This window comes from Triturus cristatus, chromosome 6 (assembly GCF_964204655.1).
Source record: "Triturus cristatus chromosome 6, aTriCri1.1, whole genome shotgun sequence".
Lineage (NCBI taxonomy): Eukaryota > Metazoa > Chordata > Amphibia > Caudata > Salamandridae > Triturus > Triturus cristatus.
This window is the reverse complement of record NC_140589.1, coordinates 1,565,170,020-1,565,189,594: the sequence shown is the minus strand read 5'-3', so window position 1 is coordinate 1,565,189,594 and position 19,575 is coordinate 1,565,170,020. Positions and strand designations below refer to the sequence as shown.

The following is a 19,575-nucleotide window of genomic DNA, read 5'->3' as shown; positions in this document are numbered from 1 at the left end:
GCATAGTTATTTTATGCAGTTATCTGAACACTACACGAGGGGAAAATCTGATGGCATGCCTTCGTTTAATGGAATGGTGAGTTCGCTTCAGCATTGCCCGATAGTGCCACTAAAATATTGATTGCTTTAACACAGTGACCATTACTCTGTGCCCAGTATTTGTACAATCATAAACCGGTGACAGTTAATCAACCCTGGGCAGAGGTGCCATTTACTTTTCATTATGCTCTCACTATTTTACTGGAGGAGGAAACTGAGCCAACATTAAACGTGGAAGAATAAATCCACTCTGCAGATTATAATGTGACAGCCAATTACTCTACAGTGTATGTATTCAGAGGTCTAAGACAGGCAACGTATAGAATACTTACCATTTACGCACTAGCAAAAAAACACACCTGGGCTCGACTCGAGCAATGGAAAAAGAAGGGCTGTAAATTCAAGTCATTTAGCATGGTATTTTTTACTTGAGCACAGCCTGAGCTCCTGATGTGAATTCGAACAGGGTCATAAGCCGTACAGAACACCAGCTACAGAGCCACGATATAACCGCGTGGCTGGAAGCCCCGGAGTGGCAATATTTAAAATAATGACTGTACCAAAACGTGATCTCGATTGGCATTGCAAATGATCACCAATATTTGCATCCTCTCCCGTCATTACATTGGCAGCTCCTATGCTACCAGTATTAAACTGACTTCCTGGGGCAAAAGCTATTACTTGACATTTTAGGTTAATCAGGTCTTTTTACAGCCACATTTCTCAAATTCAAACACGAAAATGTTCGACAGTGATCCGCTGCGATTGATGTTTGGGGCTCTGTTTCCAAAATATAATAACCTGAAACATGAAAAAGATGCAATAAGGATAGCTGTGACACAAAAGAACAGAGACCAGACCCCTGAGGAGGAAAAGGGAACAGAGGAGAAGGAAACAATGACGAGGCAGAAAGCTCTTCCCTACTTGTCTATCCAGGTGTGGCATCTTTCATCTGGTATGACATTTATGGGGCCTAAGAAAAGTGGCGGCTGTTGATGACAAAACGTGGTGAGCTGGGAAGGTAAAAACAGATATTCATTTTTACCCGACTTAATAGTTATCTTTGTATCGACCTTAAGAGGATGAAAGGCTGTGTGGGGAGCTGAAGTTCAAACCATGAGGTCAAATACAGATCATCAACCTTGTCAGAAGGCTTAGTAGATGCGTTAGTCCAATGAGCCTTCAGACCCAGCTAAGAGGCAATAAGGCTCATTCCCCCACTGACCATAAACTCCCATCCACCTACTCCCCCATTCTGCCATTCACCCTCACTCATTCACTCACTAAATCATGCATTCTCATCTACCCTTCCACTCATTCACCTAATTAACACTACCTCACCCACTCACTCTTGTACTTTCATTTATTAAAATATGTAATTGTAGGCAGCAGGTTATATTTCAGTCAATTCATGGTGATTTAATGAGCTTTTACCTACCCACCGTATCATGCCTAGTCATCCACTCAGTTACATATTCAACTACTCAAGATCACTCACTAACCACACTATACACACTAACCTATACGCAGTCAATCATTCATTCACTTTCACCCACCTTACATCAATAACCTATCCACTCATATCCGCCCATACGCTTCGAGCTTCTCACTATCACCCAATTTATATCACCAGTCAACGCATTTACCTACACACCCAGTCAACCCTCCACATTCAATAACTTTGCCAGCGCTGGTTTTATTCTACCTGCAGCTTCCATCTTGATTTCCCACTGTCCCAGCAATAAGCACATATAACCTGCATTGGAGATAAAACAACCACATGCAGTTATGGCAGTAAAGAGTTTAACAATGGCCACATTGGTGCTGCAGAAGAGAGAGAGCAGCAGTTACAAAGTGAAAGAAAAAGAGACGAGAGGGAACAGATTTTTGCTCTCTTCTCCCAGCTTACTTGTCTTTGTTTTTGAGGCAGCTACTTATCTGGTCATGTTTCCGGAAAAGGTCACGTCACCACAGCACGATCTAATCTAGGATACTTGTGTGTGCTCCTACCATCATAAATAGGCTCCTTTTCTGATTTGAAATACACAAAACAAAAGGTGACCTGACACCAAAGACTGACGAAATGTTTGTCAGTGGCATCTTTCGCATGCTGCATAGGTCCACCCTTTCGCATCATATCACAGGGTGGGTGTGGTCAGTGAAGCTTGCAGGCCACACCTCACCCTGTGGGAAGATGGTAAAGGGTGGAGTAACTACTGCTGAGTGGCATGCACACTTGAAGAACCCGGGCTTGGAAAGAAAACGCCCAAGGCTTTTTTAAGCTGCGCTCTAGGGGAAGGTGGAGAAATTAAGACTGACGTCACAGCGCTTTGAGAAAAGACAAGGGCTGTGAGTAAATAAGCCCTAGCAGGGCTCAATCGGGTACATGGTCACGCAGGCGCAGAAGGCCTTCTAAAAATGTGAAACAATTCATACTTTTCAGAAGTTCATTTTACTGTCGTTTATTTTAAAAATATTATATTAAGATATGGAATGGAGATGAAGGCCTGAAAAACAGAAGGAGCACTGGCAAAGCAAATAGGTCTTGCCTATGCGAGCTATTGACTTTGGCACTGTCTTGTAGCTATGCTGTATGGGAGTGCAGATGCTTTGCAGTGTGACTGATACAAATTTAAAAAGCTCTGTGACGCAGCCAGGACTAGAGCACTTTTTTCAAGTGTCTTAGCAATGAATGCTTCATTGTCCTTTTTTTTGTATGTCTTTACCCTTTCTGCACAGCAGGCACACTGCTATACAACATGGCTACAAATTATTGCCAAAGTCGACAATGCCCATTCTGTACAGCAGGAGCAAAAGGAAATGGAAGAGCCAATAGTCTCAAAGGGGAGACCTATTGATTTTGCCAAAACATGCTAGGTCTCAGCACACCACTCCTGTGATTGAGCAATTCAATTAATCTCTCAATTTGGAAAAAGGCAAACAAAATATGTCACTTGGAAAAAATACTACCATATACAGAAAGCAATTTTCATACATGCTCTAATTGTTCTCGTGCTACCTTAAAGACATGCTATCATTGCAATGGGCAGAGAAAATAGAAATACTGGGCCCCTAAACAACCTCATGATTATGGAAAGATTTCACCTGACCACGTGAGTACAAGTTCAGATAGGCAAGGTTTAGGTTCAATAAGGTGCTTATTACATATATTTTAACTAGACGGATTCCCATAATGTGTTAAAGCAAGGATGCATATTATGACCCATACATTTTAACTTAGATGTTTCAGATCCTAAAGATGATGATCTGGTCTTCATTGAACAGCGTCTCATTGAGCTAAAGCAACGTATTACTAGTATAGATGAACATAACTTAAATCATTTTAAAAGGAATTTCACTAAAACCAAATATATGATTTTGGTAATGGGGATAATTCATTGGATGGTGAATAGGCCGCCAACTACATTAACAAAAGCATACTCTCCCGTAAGTATTATCTTGAAGACTTGACCACCAGCGTTGAGCACTAAATGTGCTAGAGCAGAAAAGGGGGGACGTAATTTTGTGCTGTCTCTTATGGTCCAGTGCTAAGTTTACTCTTGTATGATTAATTTAATCTTGTGCTACTTCCTAGTCATACTCAGAGGGAAACACTGAACAAAGTATAATGGAATACGCTAAAAACTGTTCCAAAACAGGAATGGCACTCCATGGCAAAAGTCTGTTTGAAACTTAGTATGGTTGCAGCTAATATATTATATGACAAGTCTTCCCAGATTTACCATTCTAACCAGCGGCATGCATAGCTAAGTGGTTCAAGGTAAACCCGCTCACCGATACGAAATTAAATGAGTCTGGAGAAAAAGTGAAGGTGTCTTTTCCTTAAACAGGCTAACCTGTATAACGCTAACATCATCAAAGAAATGAATATTGTAGAATATTTAATGTTGGTGATTGTTAGTGATGCAGGACTGGGTAAATATACAGGATTGGCACTTTAGCACTCTAATCACATTAAAGAACGAGTGACAAGATGGTGCAATCACTTTGGGTATGCTAAAGATATTATCCATGAAGCAATCCAGCTTTGTTGTACTAATGACGTAACTTCAATCTCAATGGTATATCACTCATAGAATGGATGGAAAATTGATTAGAACAATTATACGATTTTGCCGCCACCATAAGAAACTTCCTTTCTAAGAAGGAAACTGTATGGGCTTAAGAAGGATCATATAATATTTCTTATGTACTTGCCTAGCCTAGTCTTAGAAATGTTATGCCTCGTTTTTTCAAGCACTATTATAGTGATACAATTAAGTCTGCTTACTTAACATGCTTTCAAGGAAGAAATAATGACCATAGTGTACGGGGGTTATAACATTTTGGACGTATAGCCCAATTGATTAATCTCTAATCACATTGCAAATTGAATTTTTGAGGAGCATTTGGTAAGGTGACGACGTTATTTATGCACTGTGACAGATGTGCACAATGGCATTCAGGAGGATTTTCAGAATAACCAGGTCCATTAATATTAATGAGACAGGCCTTCTGTTTGCAAAAGCCTCTGAGTGCATGTGAATGCAAGGATGTAGGATGCAAGGGATAGCAGATATTTAAACCTCCATTACCATTCAAAATGCCTACTTTTTATCGCACCATTGTCCATTAAATGGACAGCATAAAGCAGTATCAAAATAGGCATTACATGAATGACATGGGGAGGGATATGGGGGGCTTGCAGCAGTCCCCTGGACTGGTGCCTGCTACCCCAGTGCAGAAACCCCCTATTGCCGGAGTGAGACCTTTTCCTCCGAGACAGCTTCCACTTTGCAAATATGGAAACAACCCTCTTTTTTGGAGTTACTATCCAAACAATGATTTGCGCACAAACTGTGATTGCAAACCAGTGACACGTTGTCTTTTGGAAGGAGGAGGGGAAAATCTCTTTTATGGCCCTCTGCCGTCCAAAAAAAAACAAGGTGAAGGAAAGAATGCAATAAATGAATCTCAGACACAGGCTCCTGCTCGGGCCGCATTACAGACCATCATTTTTCATCATCTGTGCAACTCTACACAGACACCCACCTAATGCACATCCGTCTTGGTCCTGCTCCAATAGCAGTAATCCATCACAAAACGCCTGGCCAGAACCTCTCCAGATGAGAGCACAGCAACTCTAGAACGGTTTCAACCTACTTAGGTCTCACCAGTGAGGTGTAGCTTGAGTTCAATGGCACGGTGAGCATGCAATCCATGTCTAGGCATTCCAAACGCACTCAGGGTGTTTACTGCAAAAGCAACAAGATGATGGAAGGAATGCTTGAATTAATCTCAACCATTGGCGATAGCTCAGGGCATGGTTAGGGTAAGAACAATGGACTGGGATGCAGCCCCAAATATTTGCAAGTGTTTGAAATTATTTAAAGAGTTCCACCTATCCCTTTTCTTTCTTCCTTCAGTGCGATAGGTATGGCCAGAGGTGGGTCCCTTGCTCTTTACACCATAGGACTAAAGCAACAACGTACTAAAGAGACCCAAATAGCACAAAGCTAGTCTTGGGTAACTTTTCTTCCTGATCAGACAAAACCTGGCCTAGCATTCAGGCTGGACTGTTCCTAATGAAAATGGAACAAGACTGACTTGCATATGGCTGGTTCATGTGTGAGGTGGCACGGTGGGGTAAAGAACAACGGACTTGGATGCACCCCAAGTAATTACTAGCATCTGATAGTAATTTTCCCTCTAAATGACAGAGTCACAAATTGCATACTACGAATCAGAAATACATTTCCAACTCACAGTGTGCCCTTAGTACACTGTGACGTGCCTTTTTGCAGTGAAAGTGAATCTCAAGCCTTGCAACTGCAAAAAGCCTTAGTACATGGAGACCTTATTATAAATTAGCACAGACAAAATAGATTATTAACCCAGGTGAAAGGAAATAATAATTGGGATGTCAAAACAGTGACTGCACAGTTTTAGTTTTTGTATGGTAGACCCATTTAGGAACACATCTTTAACAAATTCTTTGAGACTGAAATATTTTTTAACAAAGTGATGCAATTGTTATCATGAATGGAATGCTTAGTGAGACTTATACCAATTGCAATAAAGTTTAGCAGGAACTGATGTCAAAGTGGGTAGAGTTCCTCCTGGGAACTTTGACATCACGTCCGGAGGTTTTGGCTCTAAACAATACCACAATGCACTGGTCTGCAAAAGTCCAACATGGCAGAACCTTTCTTTCCCTGAGCAGAGCATTGGGCACAACCCTGAGGTGTATCTAGGGAAATAAGAAACTCCCATAAGAATCAGTCCTGAAAAGGTTGGGATTAGTGCCATCCTGATCACCTGGACAATGGAACAAAAGAGGAAGCCCAGACATTTGGAGCCAACACAGGAGGGGCACCCCTTTGAAGTTTTGGTGGGAAGGTATCTGGTAGTGATGTCAGCTGTTGGTGGAGCCGAGTGTCTCTGAGGAACTCTTCGCATAGGAAACCTGGTGGTGCCATATGGAACTGTACCAAAATGCTGTTAGGAGGGTCGGAACAGGGGTGGTGGGATGAAGTGGCATCCTAAGGTTGACCATGGGAGCATGGCCTCTATAACTTCCCCCCACACTTAAAAACCCTTGCACAAAGGAGATTCAGTGAGCCAGACCATGGACCTGTACGGCAACAACAGCAACACCATGGACCCCTGGGAGAAGAAGACACTTGATGCCCCAAATGGACTAAGGGCTTTGCCTGCAGCTGACCCCGGGGTTAGATGAGTCTCTTCAGGGCTAGTGGCGCTGTTCACCTTATGCTCCTTGAGGACAATTTGGGGAAAACATGGGCGCCACTGTCTCCAAGTTACCCTGCAAGATGGCCAGGAGGCCTGCTTTTAAAGCAAAGAGGATTGCTGCCAATACTACAGGTGGATAGGGTTTACCGCCAAGAGTAAAATAAACTAAAGATCAAGAAAATTGGCCCAACATGGCCCCAATTATGCACCTTTGAAGATGCCTATTTATACATACCTAAATGCAAACAGTGTGTGTGGGTCCACTCGCCATACTCCTACTGGGGGCAGGTACTGCAACCCCAGGGTGGGTGCCAACTTGGATGGGGCTTGGGAACCCATCCCAGGGCCCCCAAAGACAAAGGCAGGGTCCTGGAACCCAATAGGAAAAGGAGGGGCTGCAGCCGGCAGCATTCCTCCTGTCTGCACCAACTGCAGGAAATAGAGAAAGAATGCTACCTCCTGCGCTGACACAGCAATGTGTGAGTGGACTTTCGGCATTCTCCCATTACTGTACTATCTGGGTGCCCCTGGTGGGACCGGGGCACCCAGAAGAATAAAAAAGAAAATGAAAAAATACATGAAGCACGAGGCGGAGTGCATCAAGTCCAGAACCACTCATTAACTATGCACACTCCTGGCCAGAAATGCCTCATGATGCCCTGCGAGGGCATCTTGTTGTGTTTCTCCGCTTCTCTGTGGTGCCCAAGAAGGGTCATCACCAACATACCTGGAAAGTGTTGTGGGGGCTCCATGGAGTGCAGCAGCCCGCTATGGGGAATTGACTGAAAACACTAACCCATTGTCTCCCAGTTCACAGGATGAATGATCTGGAGAAACATTTGAGCACTTTTTAAATTATTCTTCGGGGTGGAGCTTTTGTTCTACATTTGGGGAGTGTTGGGACCTCAAGTGGTGGTCCTTATGGCTGCATTGTATGTGGCCTTAGGTAGTACAAGATAGCCCCTAACATATTTTTAATGTTTGTGAGAATTGAGTTATTGGTTGAGGGCGATGTAAGACCTTCTCAAACAACAGCCACAATCGTTGTCAAGGTGAATCACAAAGAATCCTAAAATGAACCTGTTCTTTTTCTCTGGTAGCTTGGCACACAAGCAATCAAGCTTAGCTTCGAGGCAATATGTTAACTATTTTTGGAAGCACACCAACAGTAATTAAGTAAAAACACAGCATAAAAATTCCACACCAAATTAGAAAAATAGAGTAAAAGTTCATAAACTATTTGAAACCAAAACAACAAAAATCCAATCAGTAGAACTGGTGAAAAGTAGTGTCAGAACGCAAAAAGTGCCAACTCAGGGTATCTGTCACAAAGTCAGAAGTTCATGCCGACCATGATGGAGCGCAGGCCCGACAATGGACTAAGTTTGGCCCACTGAGGATTGTACCTTTTGTCTGGTGCCCGGTCTTCGAAGATTTGCCATGTGAGGCTTTGTGCTGGCCAGTGTCCGTTCTGAGGAACTGTAAGGGCTGGATGTGATGTCCTGAATCGGTCTTTGTCCCTATGCATTGGTTCCAATGAAACTGTATGGTGAGGCTTTGTGGGACTTCTCACTGCTCAGTTCCGATGAAGCTGGCAGCTGTGTGAGGAGGCTGTGAGGATTTATGTTGCTGGCATCGATTTGGATGAGGCTGGCAGCTGTACGATGAGGCTTTGTGGGGCTTCGATTCGCTTCTGATAAAGCTTGCAGCTGTGCGGTGAGGCTTGGTGGGGCTTTGAGTAGCTTTGCACTGGATTTGTGGGAACCTTCAATTAAGCCAGGAGGAGCTCTCTATGATATCAGCCAAGTGCCCAGGACCAGGGGAGGCACCATTTGGGGATCAAGAACTCACCCAGCAGAGGCCCACAGGGTTTATGTAGATACAGCTGCAGGTCCAGAACAGCAGGTCAGCTGGCAATTGCAGGGAGGCCCCTGGAGCTTGTTATGTCCCTGTAGCTCACACAGGAGATCAGTCAGCCGACCTTTGGAGTCACTCAGCCTCGGATAAAGGGTCCAGTTTCAGTAAGCACTGAAGGCCTTAAGCAGCAGGGTAGCAGGGCGCCCTTCTTCTGTAGCATCCCTTTTTAGGTCGAGCCTAGCGGCAGTGCGGATGTGCTGCTCGCTCTGCAAGACTGCTGTAGAACAGTATGGGAGAGAAGCCGCGCCCACTCTCCTCCCATATTTTTCAATGGCCTGTGTCATTGTCTTTTGTAAATGCTACCTTCAGATTCGTTAATACGCTTGTTAGTCCCTCCTTAGTACGGCCTTGTCTTCATTTGTAACCTCCCATGGCGACTGGCCCTTTTACTTTGGTTGTTACACAAGACCTGTTATAGTCTGTATGCACTATTTACTTTATTGAGTTTCTCTTACTGCAGGGGGGACCTGCGCTGCTTCAGCTGAAACTGCTTGTGTTTTTTTAAGCAGTAAAGCCGCCCCCATAACACGGGCACCAGCTTTCAATCACTTTAACCTGGCATTATCTCATGTCTGTTATAACTCCCCTCCACCCCCAAGTAAAATGGATTTAGAAATGATTAGCGAAAGTGATGTGAATTCCAGGTAGCACATAATCCTGTGCTAATGGGCTGAGGCTGACAACAGCACATCTGAGTTACATTTCATCTGTACTAAAGCCACCTGATGGGTTATTCAAAAGCCTGTTTTATTAACAACACTGAGATAATGAATAAAAATACTCCCTTCCCTGGAGGACAAAACCTACACTACACGATTTGTGTTCGCTCCACCCTCAAAGCATGCAACCAGCACACACAATGCCATAAAACAGCCACTTCAATGTCCTTAGATTGCACCGTTCACTGGATAAAAGTCTGGTAAATGCAACATATTTTCATGACGATGAACAGAAATACTATAGGCCTAATGGCACCAAGCAAACCAGTCCCTCTCCCCACGCATACCTGTGCATGCCCACAAACATCTTATGGGCATTCACCAACTCACCTGCAAACCATGCCCGACCTGAAAAAGGTTAGAGATTTCCTACTGACAAGGGCAGGAGTAAAATGTTTCCCAGATATGGGCTGTAGGGAAAACATTATCTTCAAATATGCATCTGTGTCCTAGCTATGAGCCACGGGCCCTGTGGCTAAGAAAAATATTCAAACAGTGTCTGGCTCATCCTGGTTGGAGGAAGATGACCTAAGTATCCTCCTCACCTCAGAAGCACATAACTTACATTATGCTGCTGCAAATGAAAGATCTTTTGCTCGTCCTGGTGTTCCATTACTGGCATACTGTAATAACGTTTCACACCCAGATGAGTTCAGCTGCAGCACCGCTCCTTCACTGCATGGTTTTACCAGACAGTGTTCATTTCATTAGGCCAGGTATCATGATCACCAACACAATTTGGACATATCAGACCAACTAGTTAGTTAGCGCCACCGTAAATCCGCCCTGATCTGCTGCCTTCAGAGGCTTACGATGCACAGCAGCACAGGCTCAGGTGTAACCTTCATATGTGTTGGTACACCTCGGGGACATCTGGCATTCCGTAACCAGCCCATGTCACCCCCTCTCTCTATTTGGGTGGGGACCGAAGTACCCACACTCCTCTTTTAACTGCATCCAGACATGCCCTCCTGTTCCATCTTGGAGGAATGACTGGGGGGCTGGGCCTTCAGTGCTTTCTTGTTTTGTCTACAGGGCTTAGGGTTTCGAAGTTTTTGTGATGTTTTCCAATTCAAGGTTGTCTCACGTTGGCTAATGCCCCCCTATTGGTCATCTCAGGTCCCGCCTTCTCCGCATACAGTACCGGATAGGGAGATTTCTGGAGCTCACACAAGAAATATTCTCTCAGCACCTGGATGGCTCCAGTTTTATTTAAACAATTTCAAATAAATGCATGCTCTCAAAATACAAACAACTATTTCCATCATGGCACTCTTATCAAATATGAATTTGAGTTTCTCATTTCACATACATTTTGGTTTATACCATAGAATGTTAACATTTGGAAAAACATAGAAATTACCATATCTTATGCAGGAGATTCAGTGGATTAAATGCAGCCAGTAGCAGGCAGGGGAGCCATTCTTTATAGTGCTGCTGTACATTGGCTGCATAATTCCTGAAATCTTGTTCATCTTTTTTAGATGGTAATGAACAACCACGCTCCAAAAAAAGTCGAAAAAGGGAAAATTTCTCATGGTTCAAGCACTGTCCCAAGTGCATTCCCATCAGATTAGCCCCATATCTGAGCAGTATGGGAACTGTTCCAAAGTTCCTATAAGAAGAAATAACACAATAATTTAATAGAAAACCCAACACAAATAACTCTCGGTACGCATGCACGCTCATGCGTAGTGTTCATAAAATGTAAGTAGAGCAGATGATCATGAAACTGACAACAGAAAGCATATAAATACTAAACATAGTAATTCTTCTACTTGTTTCCGCAGCCTTCTTTGTCATAAGTATAAAAATAATGCAGCTAGAGCTCAAAAGGCCACACTGGGTCCTATAGTTATTAAAACTGTCAAATTGCACAGCTCGGGTAGTTGAAAAAGTGGAGATGAGGTGTGTGTGCAGGAAAAAGAAGGGTTGTTAAACGATCTATAAAAGGGAAACAACGGGGAGGAATTTGTACTTAAGTAGAAAAAATATATGTATATGGCATGGGTCTAGCTGGTGGGAAATAGCATTCAGAAACAACATGCCTTCAAATATATTTTACATAATTTAAAAAGGAAAGAATCTAATCAACATATGATGGGGGGCAGATGGAGCTGGGTAGACCCCATCGGTGATGAACGATATTCTTTGTAATTACTCATATGTTTAACCATATTCCCTTCAATCTTACGGGAATATTTCAAAACATCAAGCACACAAAAGATGATAGGAGTAGACTCCGTGATTTTACATTCCGCCTTGATAATTTCGAGAATTGCATGTATGCTTCGACACAAAATTCCTGAAATTATGCCATCAAGCCACATCGCGTATTTATGTGCAATATGCTGCAAAATGGAACAGCCAGTGCACAGAAATAGCACAAACAGCCAGAACGTGAGTAGCTGCTGCTCATGCCAATTGTACTGCTCACGCCTTTTTTTAAATTACAAAATTGACATGAAGACGCATGCCACACTAAAAAATAATCCTAAATGACAAATTTTCGTTTCAGAAAATATTGCGTAATTTCCTCAAGATTTTGCATATTTACACATAAGAAAATCACGCAAATTTTGCACACCGCTATTATAGGAGGAATGCTAGCAAATATTCTAAACCACTGGCAATCTCTTGGGATTGCATTCCAGTCCATTGCCCACTGTGTCATGCTAGGCAGAGCCCCGCCTCATGCAAATCAGTTCTCCATCTACCATATCCAACCATATCCAAGGTGAAACTCTCTCCAGAAAAGACACAAACAACCCCATATCAGTTTTGGCCTTATTGGGCCTTCTCGGTCAGGTATTGCTTGGTTCTTGTGGCACAGTGACCAAGGGACCCATCCCTGGGTATAACCTTAACCACATAGAGCATTACAGCAAACACGCAAGAGCTGATAGGAGAAATGCTTGCTGGTGTTTCTCTTCAGATTTTAGGGAAAACACAAGCAGCCTGCTGGTGAGTGACATTCCGTTGAGTGTTACGATGCTTCTATGTCACAGGCGCTACATTGACTCTAACTGTGAAAGCGGTATCCCATCGACGGTGTAGTATTGTACAATACAGGAGACTATGCATGGTAGAAAGGAGATCTTGGGTTCACCTTGTCCGATTAGGATTGCTGTAGACGAGACCGAATCAGTCACAAAGTCTGAAACCAAAAAACATTTTTAGGAGTCAAATAAAAATTGAGGAGTTTTGAGGAACCTCTGCACATTAAGTTTGTGAAGGATTTATGTGTCATTCGAAAGCATTCACGAACAACAAATGTTTAGCAATTGAGTTGAGATACCTGCCATTTCATTTTAAGCGTCTATATAAATGCCATCAATGAACGCAGCAAGTGGGACATATGACTTCCTTAGTTATCTTTGAGCAAACAGGCAGGGAAGAGGTTGCAGTTGCTATAGTTGGTGCTAATGCATGTGAGCCATGGATCTCTCTGTACCTTCCGCATTACACAAACCCAGACAGGGTGGAGGCCAGTGGTGGCTCCTCCGCTAAGGCAGAGGAACGTCGCCCCACTGCTTTTTGCCATGTGAAAAAAGGAAAAATAAAATTATAATAACTAGAGGTCATTATCATTTTAGTTTTCCATTGCAGCATCTTTGTGGAGCGGGGCTGCTTTCACAGCAGGGGGAGGAGTGGTTTGCACTCCCTATGTGAGCATGAGGGCCTGCCCGGAACTCTCGTGCCGCCCAAAACAGTTATGCACATATACAGTGTTTTCCATGCAGGCTGCATTACAGCCTGCAAGGAGAACATGCCTACCCCTCCAGCTCCTGTCTGAGCGCTGTGCCACGGCGCTCAGACCAATCACAATGCTGCATTGCAGCATTGTGATTGGCTGCAGGGAGCCTGGGAGCCCTGGTGCTTCCTGCCTTCCTCAAGAAGCCAGGAAGAGGATGTAGGAGCAGCGGCAACCGGCCAGCAGGAAAGTGATTTCTTCTTTTTGTTAACCCAAAAGTACCCAGCCCCTTCCCCACGCCCTGCCCCAATGCTGCTTCCAGGTAGCAGCCGCCACTGGTGGAGACACTTAACAGCTATCAGCTCATCGAATACCAGCACTACTCAGGATAACTAGACATGCCCAAGTAGCGCTGCACCATCTTCTGTACACACAGGTGAGCATCTTTCCTTTGCTTAATCCTAAGACTTATTGTGGCCAATTTTGGGCATTCTTTCGCCTACCTTTAGAACTGAGCAATAGGAATCTAGCTTGTTTGCAGATTACCTGCTCTAAAGTGTCTCCATGCAGGTTTAAAACGTATATTCATTTTGTGGGATGCAAGGAAATTCAGAAATCAAGTGTCTTAGGAAATGCACAAATATGGAGGAGCAGTCTGCAAAACACCAATAATCCATTTTGGTAGAAGCTGGGCAACCCATTATAGTGCACGTTCTCATAAGCATAAGAAGCAAATGCACTTAATTATCAATTCTGGAATGGATTCAGCATTCCTTTCAGAGTCACTACTGGTTCCCATCTCCTATATGTATGAAACCTCTACTTGCTCGTGGCCACAGGCAAAATACAAAAAGAGGTATTGCTAGTCAGGATCGTGGTCCCTTTAAAGCCCACTTTGCCAAGCTGATATGCTCGTCTTTGAATGTTGTTTAGAAAGACAGACAAGGACTTGAAGGGGCTTAATGGTATTTTCCATGTTGAGTGTTTTCATATATAACTCCTTGGGCTCTCCTGTTCGCAATGAAAGCTGGCACCACTTTATGGGTTTGACCAAGGCTTTGAGTCTACCTCAATCCTTAGTTACGTCTGAGAGCCCATAGCTGCCAAGGTTTCAGATTGATATGTGTGACGTTTTCATAATTTCAGTGCAATTACGAGTGACATTTGAATGACTATGAGTGACACTTTCTCAAGAGAAAAATCAAGCAATGAATAAGGGGAAACATATAAATATCAGAAATTACACCCATTTGAGCAACGAGAAACTGTAAGAAGATCCTAAAAGTGCCATTAAGCACCAGAAACGGAAGGGCATTTAGGAAGTAAAGTGATGGCAAGGGGCATGCTGAGTGGAAAAGAAGCATTCGACCTCCCTGGTGGAAAGACTGAGCAGCATGGACAATGCACATGACCTAGAGTGCCTGCTTCTAACCACTACCATCAGACACAAAAGAAAGACCATATTCTGGGAGGGGGAGAGCAGAATATTAGGAATTATGTCAGCGCTGTGATCAGTCTGAGCTAGCAGAACTCTGAGATCACTGCAGAACATCCATGGGATGGAAAGGGTAGTAAAGAGTGTGGGTGTGGTGGGGAAAGCTTGGTTTCTTGTAGCCCCTGATAGCATGGGGTGGGGGAAAATGAGAAAAAGAGGGCTAGCTGGCTAAGTACGGAGTTTTTGTGGCCCGTTCCAGTGACAGATTAGATCTGTGTTAGATCCTTTACAACTTGATATTTGAAACTTAATTAAAAAGGCATTTTAGGCTGCAAAATACCAATATTTCCATTTTAAACAGTACATCCCGCTAGTAGAAATAAAATGCTAAACATAATAGGTGGGCATGAGCGGGAGCCAGCTTACCTTGTGGGGAAAGAGAGACGATCAAAAATCAAAAAAGGGAGTTAAGAGGTAGTGCTCGAAGGAGCATAAGAGGTGGATACGTCCTCCTCTAGTCAATAGTTGTCAAACAAAGGGATCCACCCTCGTGAAAAAATAAGGTAGTGTTCTTCCAAAATGGCGTGTCTCCTAAAATGATGGAAAGCACACAGCTTTGTTAAAATACCCCTCACCCACCAAAAGGGTCCTTGTTGGCATGCTTCATCATCGGGGTCTTCCTGTCCCGCTGCGGGATGGGGCGTGCTGCGACCTACGACTACGAGGCAGCACTGATTTTTTAACAATACTATGTGTGGTGTAGGAGTGGAAGGGTCAAAAGTGAGTGAAAGTGATGTATGAAAATATCTGGCTCTACGGAAAAATAATGTAATGTTCCTTTGAGCTTATAATATATATAAAAGTGGGGAATAAGATGGAAGTACTATGCTTTAATGGGCAGCACTTCCTGTGTCAACATGTTTCGAAGCCCTCCCCTGGCTTCTCATCGGGACCTAAAGGTGATCCCTTCTACACTAAAAATTTATAAGAATGAAACGTGTGATATTATGAGGTAAATACTTTGTGGCGCACATAACATTATACATGCATTGTATAATATACCCCAATAGGTATTTTGGCTGATATGGCTTCTGGAAGAACAAGAACATGGTTAAAAATTACATAACACAGACACCCTGCACCATTTGTGGTGTTCACCTGTAAGGGAACGTGATATATATTTGCGTGATATATTTTCCTCTTATTCTTTTCCATTACGCTTATATACTGGTGCTGTGTTATGCCGGCGAATTTGAGACAGTACAAGATACAGACAAAACATTTAACATAAAACACACACTCTATAGTGAGTCGACCGCGTATGTAAAATTCCACGAGTCTCTGTTATATATCCAAGATTCACTCTCAAGTGTAAAGTATCCAAAAACAAATCTATTCAATAGATTATTTACGTACTTTTAATTAGCCCAATAATTGCCTCAAGGGCCTGCAAAACAAGTATAGTCAGACACTGAAAATAAAAAAAAACGGAAAGACCGCCGTTGGTTATGAAAACTAACATTCTGTCTTTAGCAGCGATTCTCTGCTCGTATGCGGCTATGCCGTACTCACGTCTTCAAGGTTACCTCCTCGCCTGGCTACTACCTCCTTGCGGCTCTGTGGAACACTGAGCCTGAGTGGGGGGTCCCCTTTGAAACTGAGTATAATTGGTGTTAAGCGCGCCAAACCTGCACTGATTGTTTTCTGACACTGGGCCGCTATCGTTCCTGGAGCATAACCATTCTCATCCTCACTTCCTGTTAGTTATGAGGAAGACTAGAGCATCAATGTCCCTGGAGCGGGATTGCAACAGGAGTGATCCTTACTTCCTGTTGCAGCCCGTCGTTTATGAAAAAACTGGTACTCGTGCTCACATCCAGTATCAACCGTTAAAAAGGAAAAACTACCACCGGTAGCGGAATGTTGTGCTTTTATATCCCAGGCACAAAAAGTGCCCGATGGAGGTGTTGTATATTATGATCCTATCACTCACTAGGAGGGGGAGAGGAAGAAGAGAAGCAGCAAGTACCGTTATGTGATTGTATTTGCGTGCTTCTTGTTGGGTAGTGACTGCTAGCAAAATCAATAAACCCCTGGGCCAATAAAGTGGTCAGTGATGTCCCAGATGTCTTGTAACAGAATGAAAGTACATATTTTGGCACCCCATTAAGTATGATTTCTACAGTGGTCTCTGTAGCAAAACCCATTTGTGTGTGTATTCACGCCCTATACTCAGGACACATTATTGACATAACCGCATATTGCATATCTTTAACAGATGTCCCTGGTTGTATCAATACCCTCAGGGGGTGGTTAGTGTTCTGGTGTAAGTAGAACAAAAAATGAAAAAATAGGGGGATGTAATTGCGACTGTTTGTACTGTGTGTACTCTCTTGTGTTGGGTGGACGTTAACCAAATTGTCCCCACATAATATCATCGTTCAGACCCGTGACGTGAGTGCCCAGGCGAAAAACCCACCGTTGTTCTTTCTCGAACAGGCCATTCTCATCATTCAGTTGTCCGATTACGGTCAATTGAAGATCTTCCATCGTGTGTTGGTTCGTCAAGTAGTGGGTGGCCATTTTGGTGGTACTTTTCTCGCAACGTACGTTGCTCCTGTGTTCTCCTATCTGGGTTTTAACAAGTCTCATCATTCCGACGTACTCCATACCACATGGGCAAGTAATGATGTAAACCACCTTTTTGCTATTGCAGTCTGTAAAACGTCGCTGTTCCCATTTAGTGCCGTTTTTTAATTTAATGTGTTTGGTTCTTTTTTTCGTCAGATGGCAAGTGCTGCAATTTCCATGAGGGTAGTGGTCCTTCACTGGGGGTAGGAACGTGGTGTCTGTTTCTCTTGCTGTGATATATCGTGGTCTTGTGTGGACCAACATGTCTCTCAGACTTCTTCCTCTTACGGGCGAACATTGGTTTCGGAAGGTCAAGATTGCCGCAGTTTAGTAGCCTCCAATGTTTGTTCACGATTTTAGTCACCTGGTTAGAATTGGTGTTATACGTGGTAAAAAAACAAAAAAAAAAAAAAAAAAGATTTGGTGTTATACGTGGTTACGCATATGGGTCCCTGCTCGGATTCTTTAAGGACTTTTGGTTCCAATAAGGCTTCCCTATTGTTGTTGCGTGCCCTCTTCATAGCTTTATCTATGATTCATACTGGGTAATTTTTTGTTTGACAGCTAGTGAAAGGGAGACGCTCAGTGCGAACTCCAGATCGTCCATGATGCAAGTTAGAGATGGCAGACAGCGCACAGCTGGGCATTGAATTTGGGCAAGACAGCCTGACAGGCAGCTGAGGCACACACTTAAAAGTCACAGCAGCCCTGCTAAGTACCACACATCATGCATTAGACTGTTTACATACTTTACAAAAAGAGGAAACAAAATATGCTGCACTTCAGATGGTAACAGCTTAGGAATTCCAAAATGTACTACATCAGTGGGCAGGGCTTGAATATAATGCTTAATGCTTTCAGCACAGAGCAATGACGTATGTCATTCTGCACCTCTGATCAGCATAACTTTGTTGTCCAATTATGCATGTTGTCTCTGTGGAAATGCGCACCAGTTCTGTGTCTGAATATCCAGGGTTTGGGTGGAAAATGAAGTAAAGAGGAGGGAGGTGTGATCCAGTAGAGCAGGCACAGCTTGTAGTTTCAAGATTAGGTAAGCTTTGAGAGATGAGCTTTGAAATTAAGCTCATTATTCAACTAAAATCGTAAAGAACGAAGAGTGGAGACAATAGCTAAAAAATAACATGTAACGAAAAAAGACAAAGCATAAACAGGACTTGTCAGAAACAAAAATCATAATTTTAGATGATCCGTTTTAGAACTTTAAACAGATGAATAGATCTTCAGCCCTCTTTGTTTTCGTGGCAGTCACGTAGGATTGTTACATAGATAGGCAGGGTGTCCTCAAAGGTCTTGTAGACAGGCCTCATCCCTGACGATCCTGGCCATCGAGCACTGCAGCTCTGTGTAGGTATGAACTAAGTTGGGATCTGTTTATACCCCGAGGAGTGCCACCGAGCATGGGGAGGGCGGTTTTAACAAAGCAGTACCATTTAACTCAACTTCAATATAAGAGACAAGCATTTACAATGCAATGGTCTCGGCATTCTTAAAGTTAGAGCTATTGGCATTGCTCATGACAATATTTTTGTTTGTTTTTGTTTTTAAAACATTTAAAGAAACGGCATTGTTATTTACAATGTCAATAGCTTAATCTCTCTCAAATGTGAGACCTATTGCATTTGCACCCACACAGAGCCACACACACAAAGCCACCCAAACACACAGAGCCACCCACACAGAGCCACCTACACAGAGCTATTCACATAGAGCAACCCACACACAAATAGAGCCACCCACACAGAGCCACCTACACACACACAGTTACCCACACACAGACAGAGCCACCCACGCATAGAGCCACCTACAAAAAAAAGCTACCCACACAGAGCCACACACACATACACGTGTTACCATCCTTGTGGGGACTATGTGTGGATACCTGCCTTGTGGGGACTAACCTTTCCCAATGTTTTTAAAACATACTAAGAACAGAAAAATATCAAGAAAAAATTCATGATATAGGATCCTGCTTCAAATTTGAAAATATATTGTTATTTAATCGCGCGCACAGAACCATCCTTGTGGGGACCTGAACACGTGCTACCATCCTTGTGAGGACCTAGTCCATACCACCATTTGTGATTGAATACAGTCAATGGCACATGGCTAAATGTTTAATTTATCAACATAATACACAAACAACATTATAATCTATTCATATATGAATCTCTGCATGTATACTAGGTGTAGGAGAGTAGGGTCTGCTATCCTATGGTCACCCCAAATTTTTGCTTTTTGCTTCACTGGTTTTTGACATATTGAGGCTGTGGGCCTGCCAATCAGACCCCCAGCCTGCTGTTCTCTCTACTAAATTAAAACTATGCACCCTAGGTGCATAACCAATTGGAAGTGGATCACCCTGTCAG

General features: G+C 43.2%; 1 protein-coding gene across 3 annotated transcripts in view; it reads right to left on the bottom strand.

The window, feature by feature from the left end:
- ASB3 (ankyrin repeat and SOCS box containing 3) overlaps positions 1–19,575 on the bottom strand; it is a 529,701-nt gene that overhangs the window by 56,106 nt on the left and 454,020 nt on the right. For 2 of the 3 annotated variants that reach the window (XM_085612718.1, XM_085612719.1), the window contains exon 9: positions 10,792–11,043. The exons of the other annotated variant lie outside the window; for it this stretch is intronic. In XM_085612718.1, coding sequence (XP_085468844.1) covers positions 10,792–11,043 — 252 coding nt within the window. The remainder of the gene's footprint in view (positions 1–10,791; positions 11,044–19,575) is intronic. 3 annotated transcript variants of the gene reach the window in all.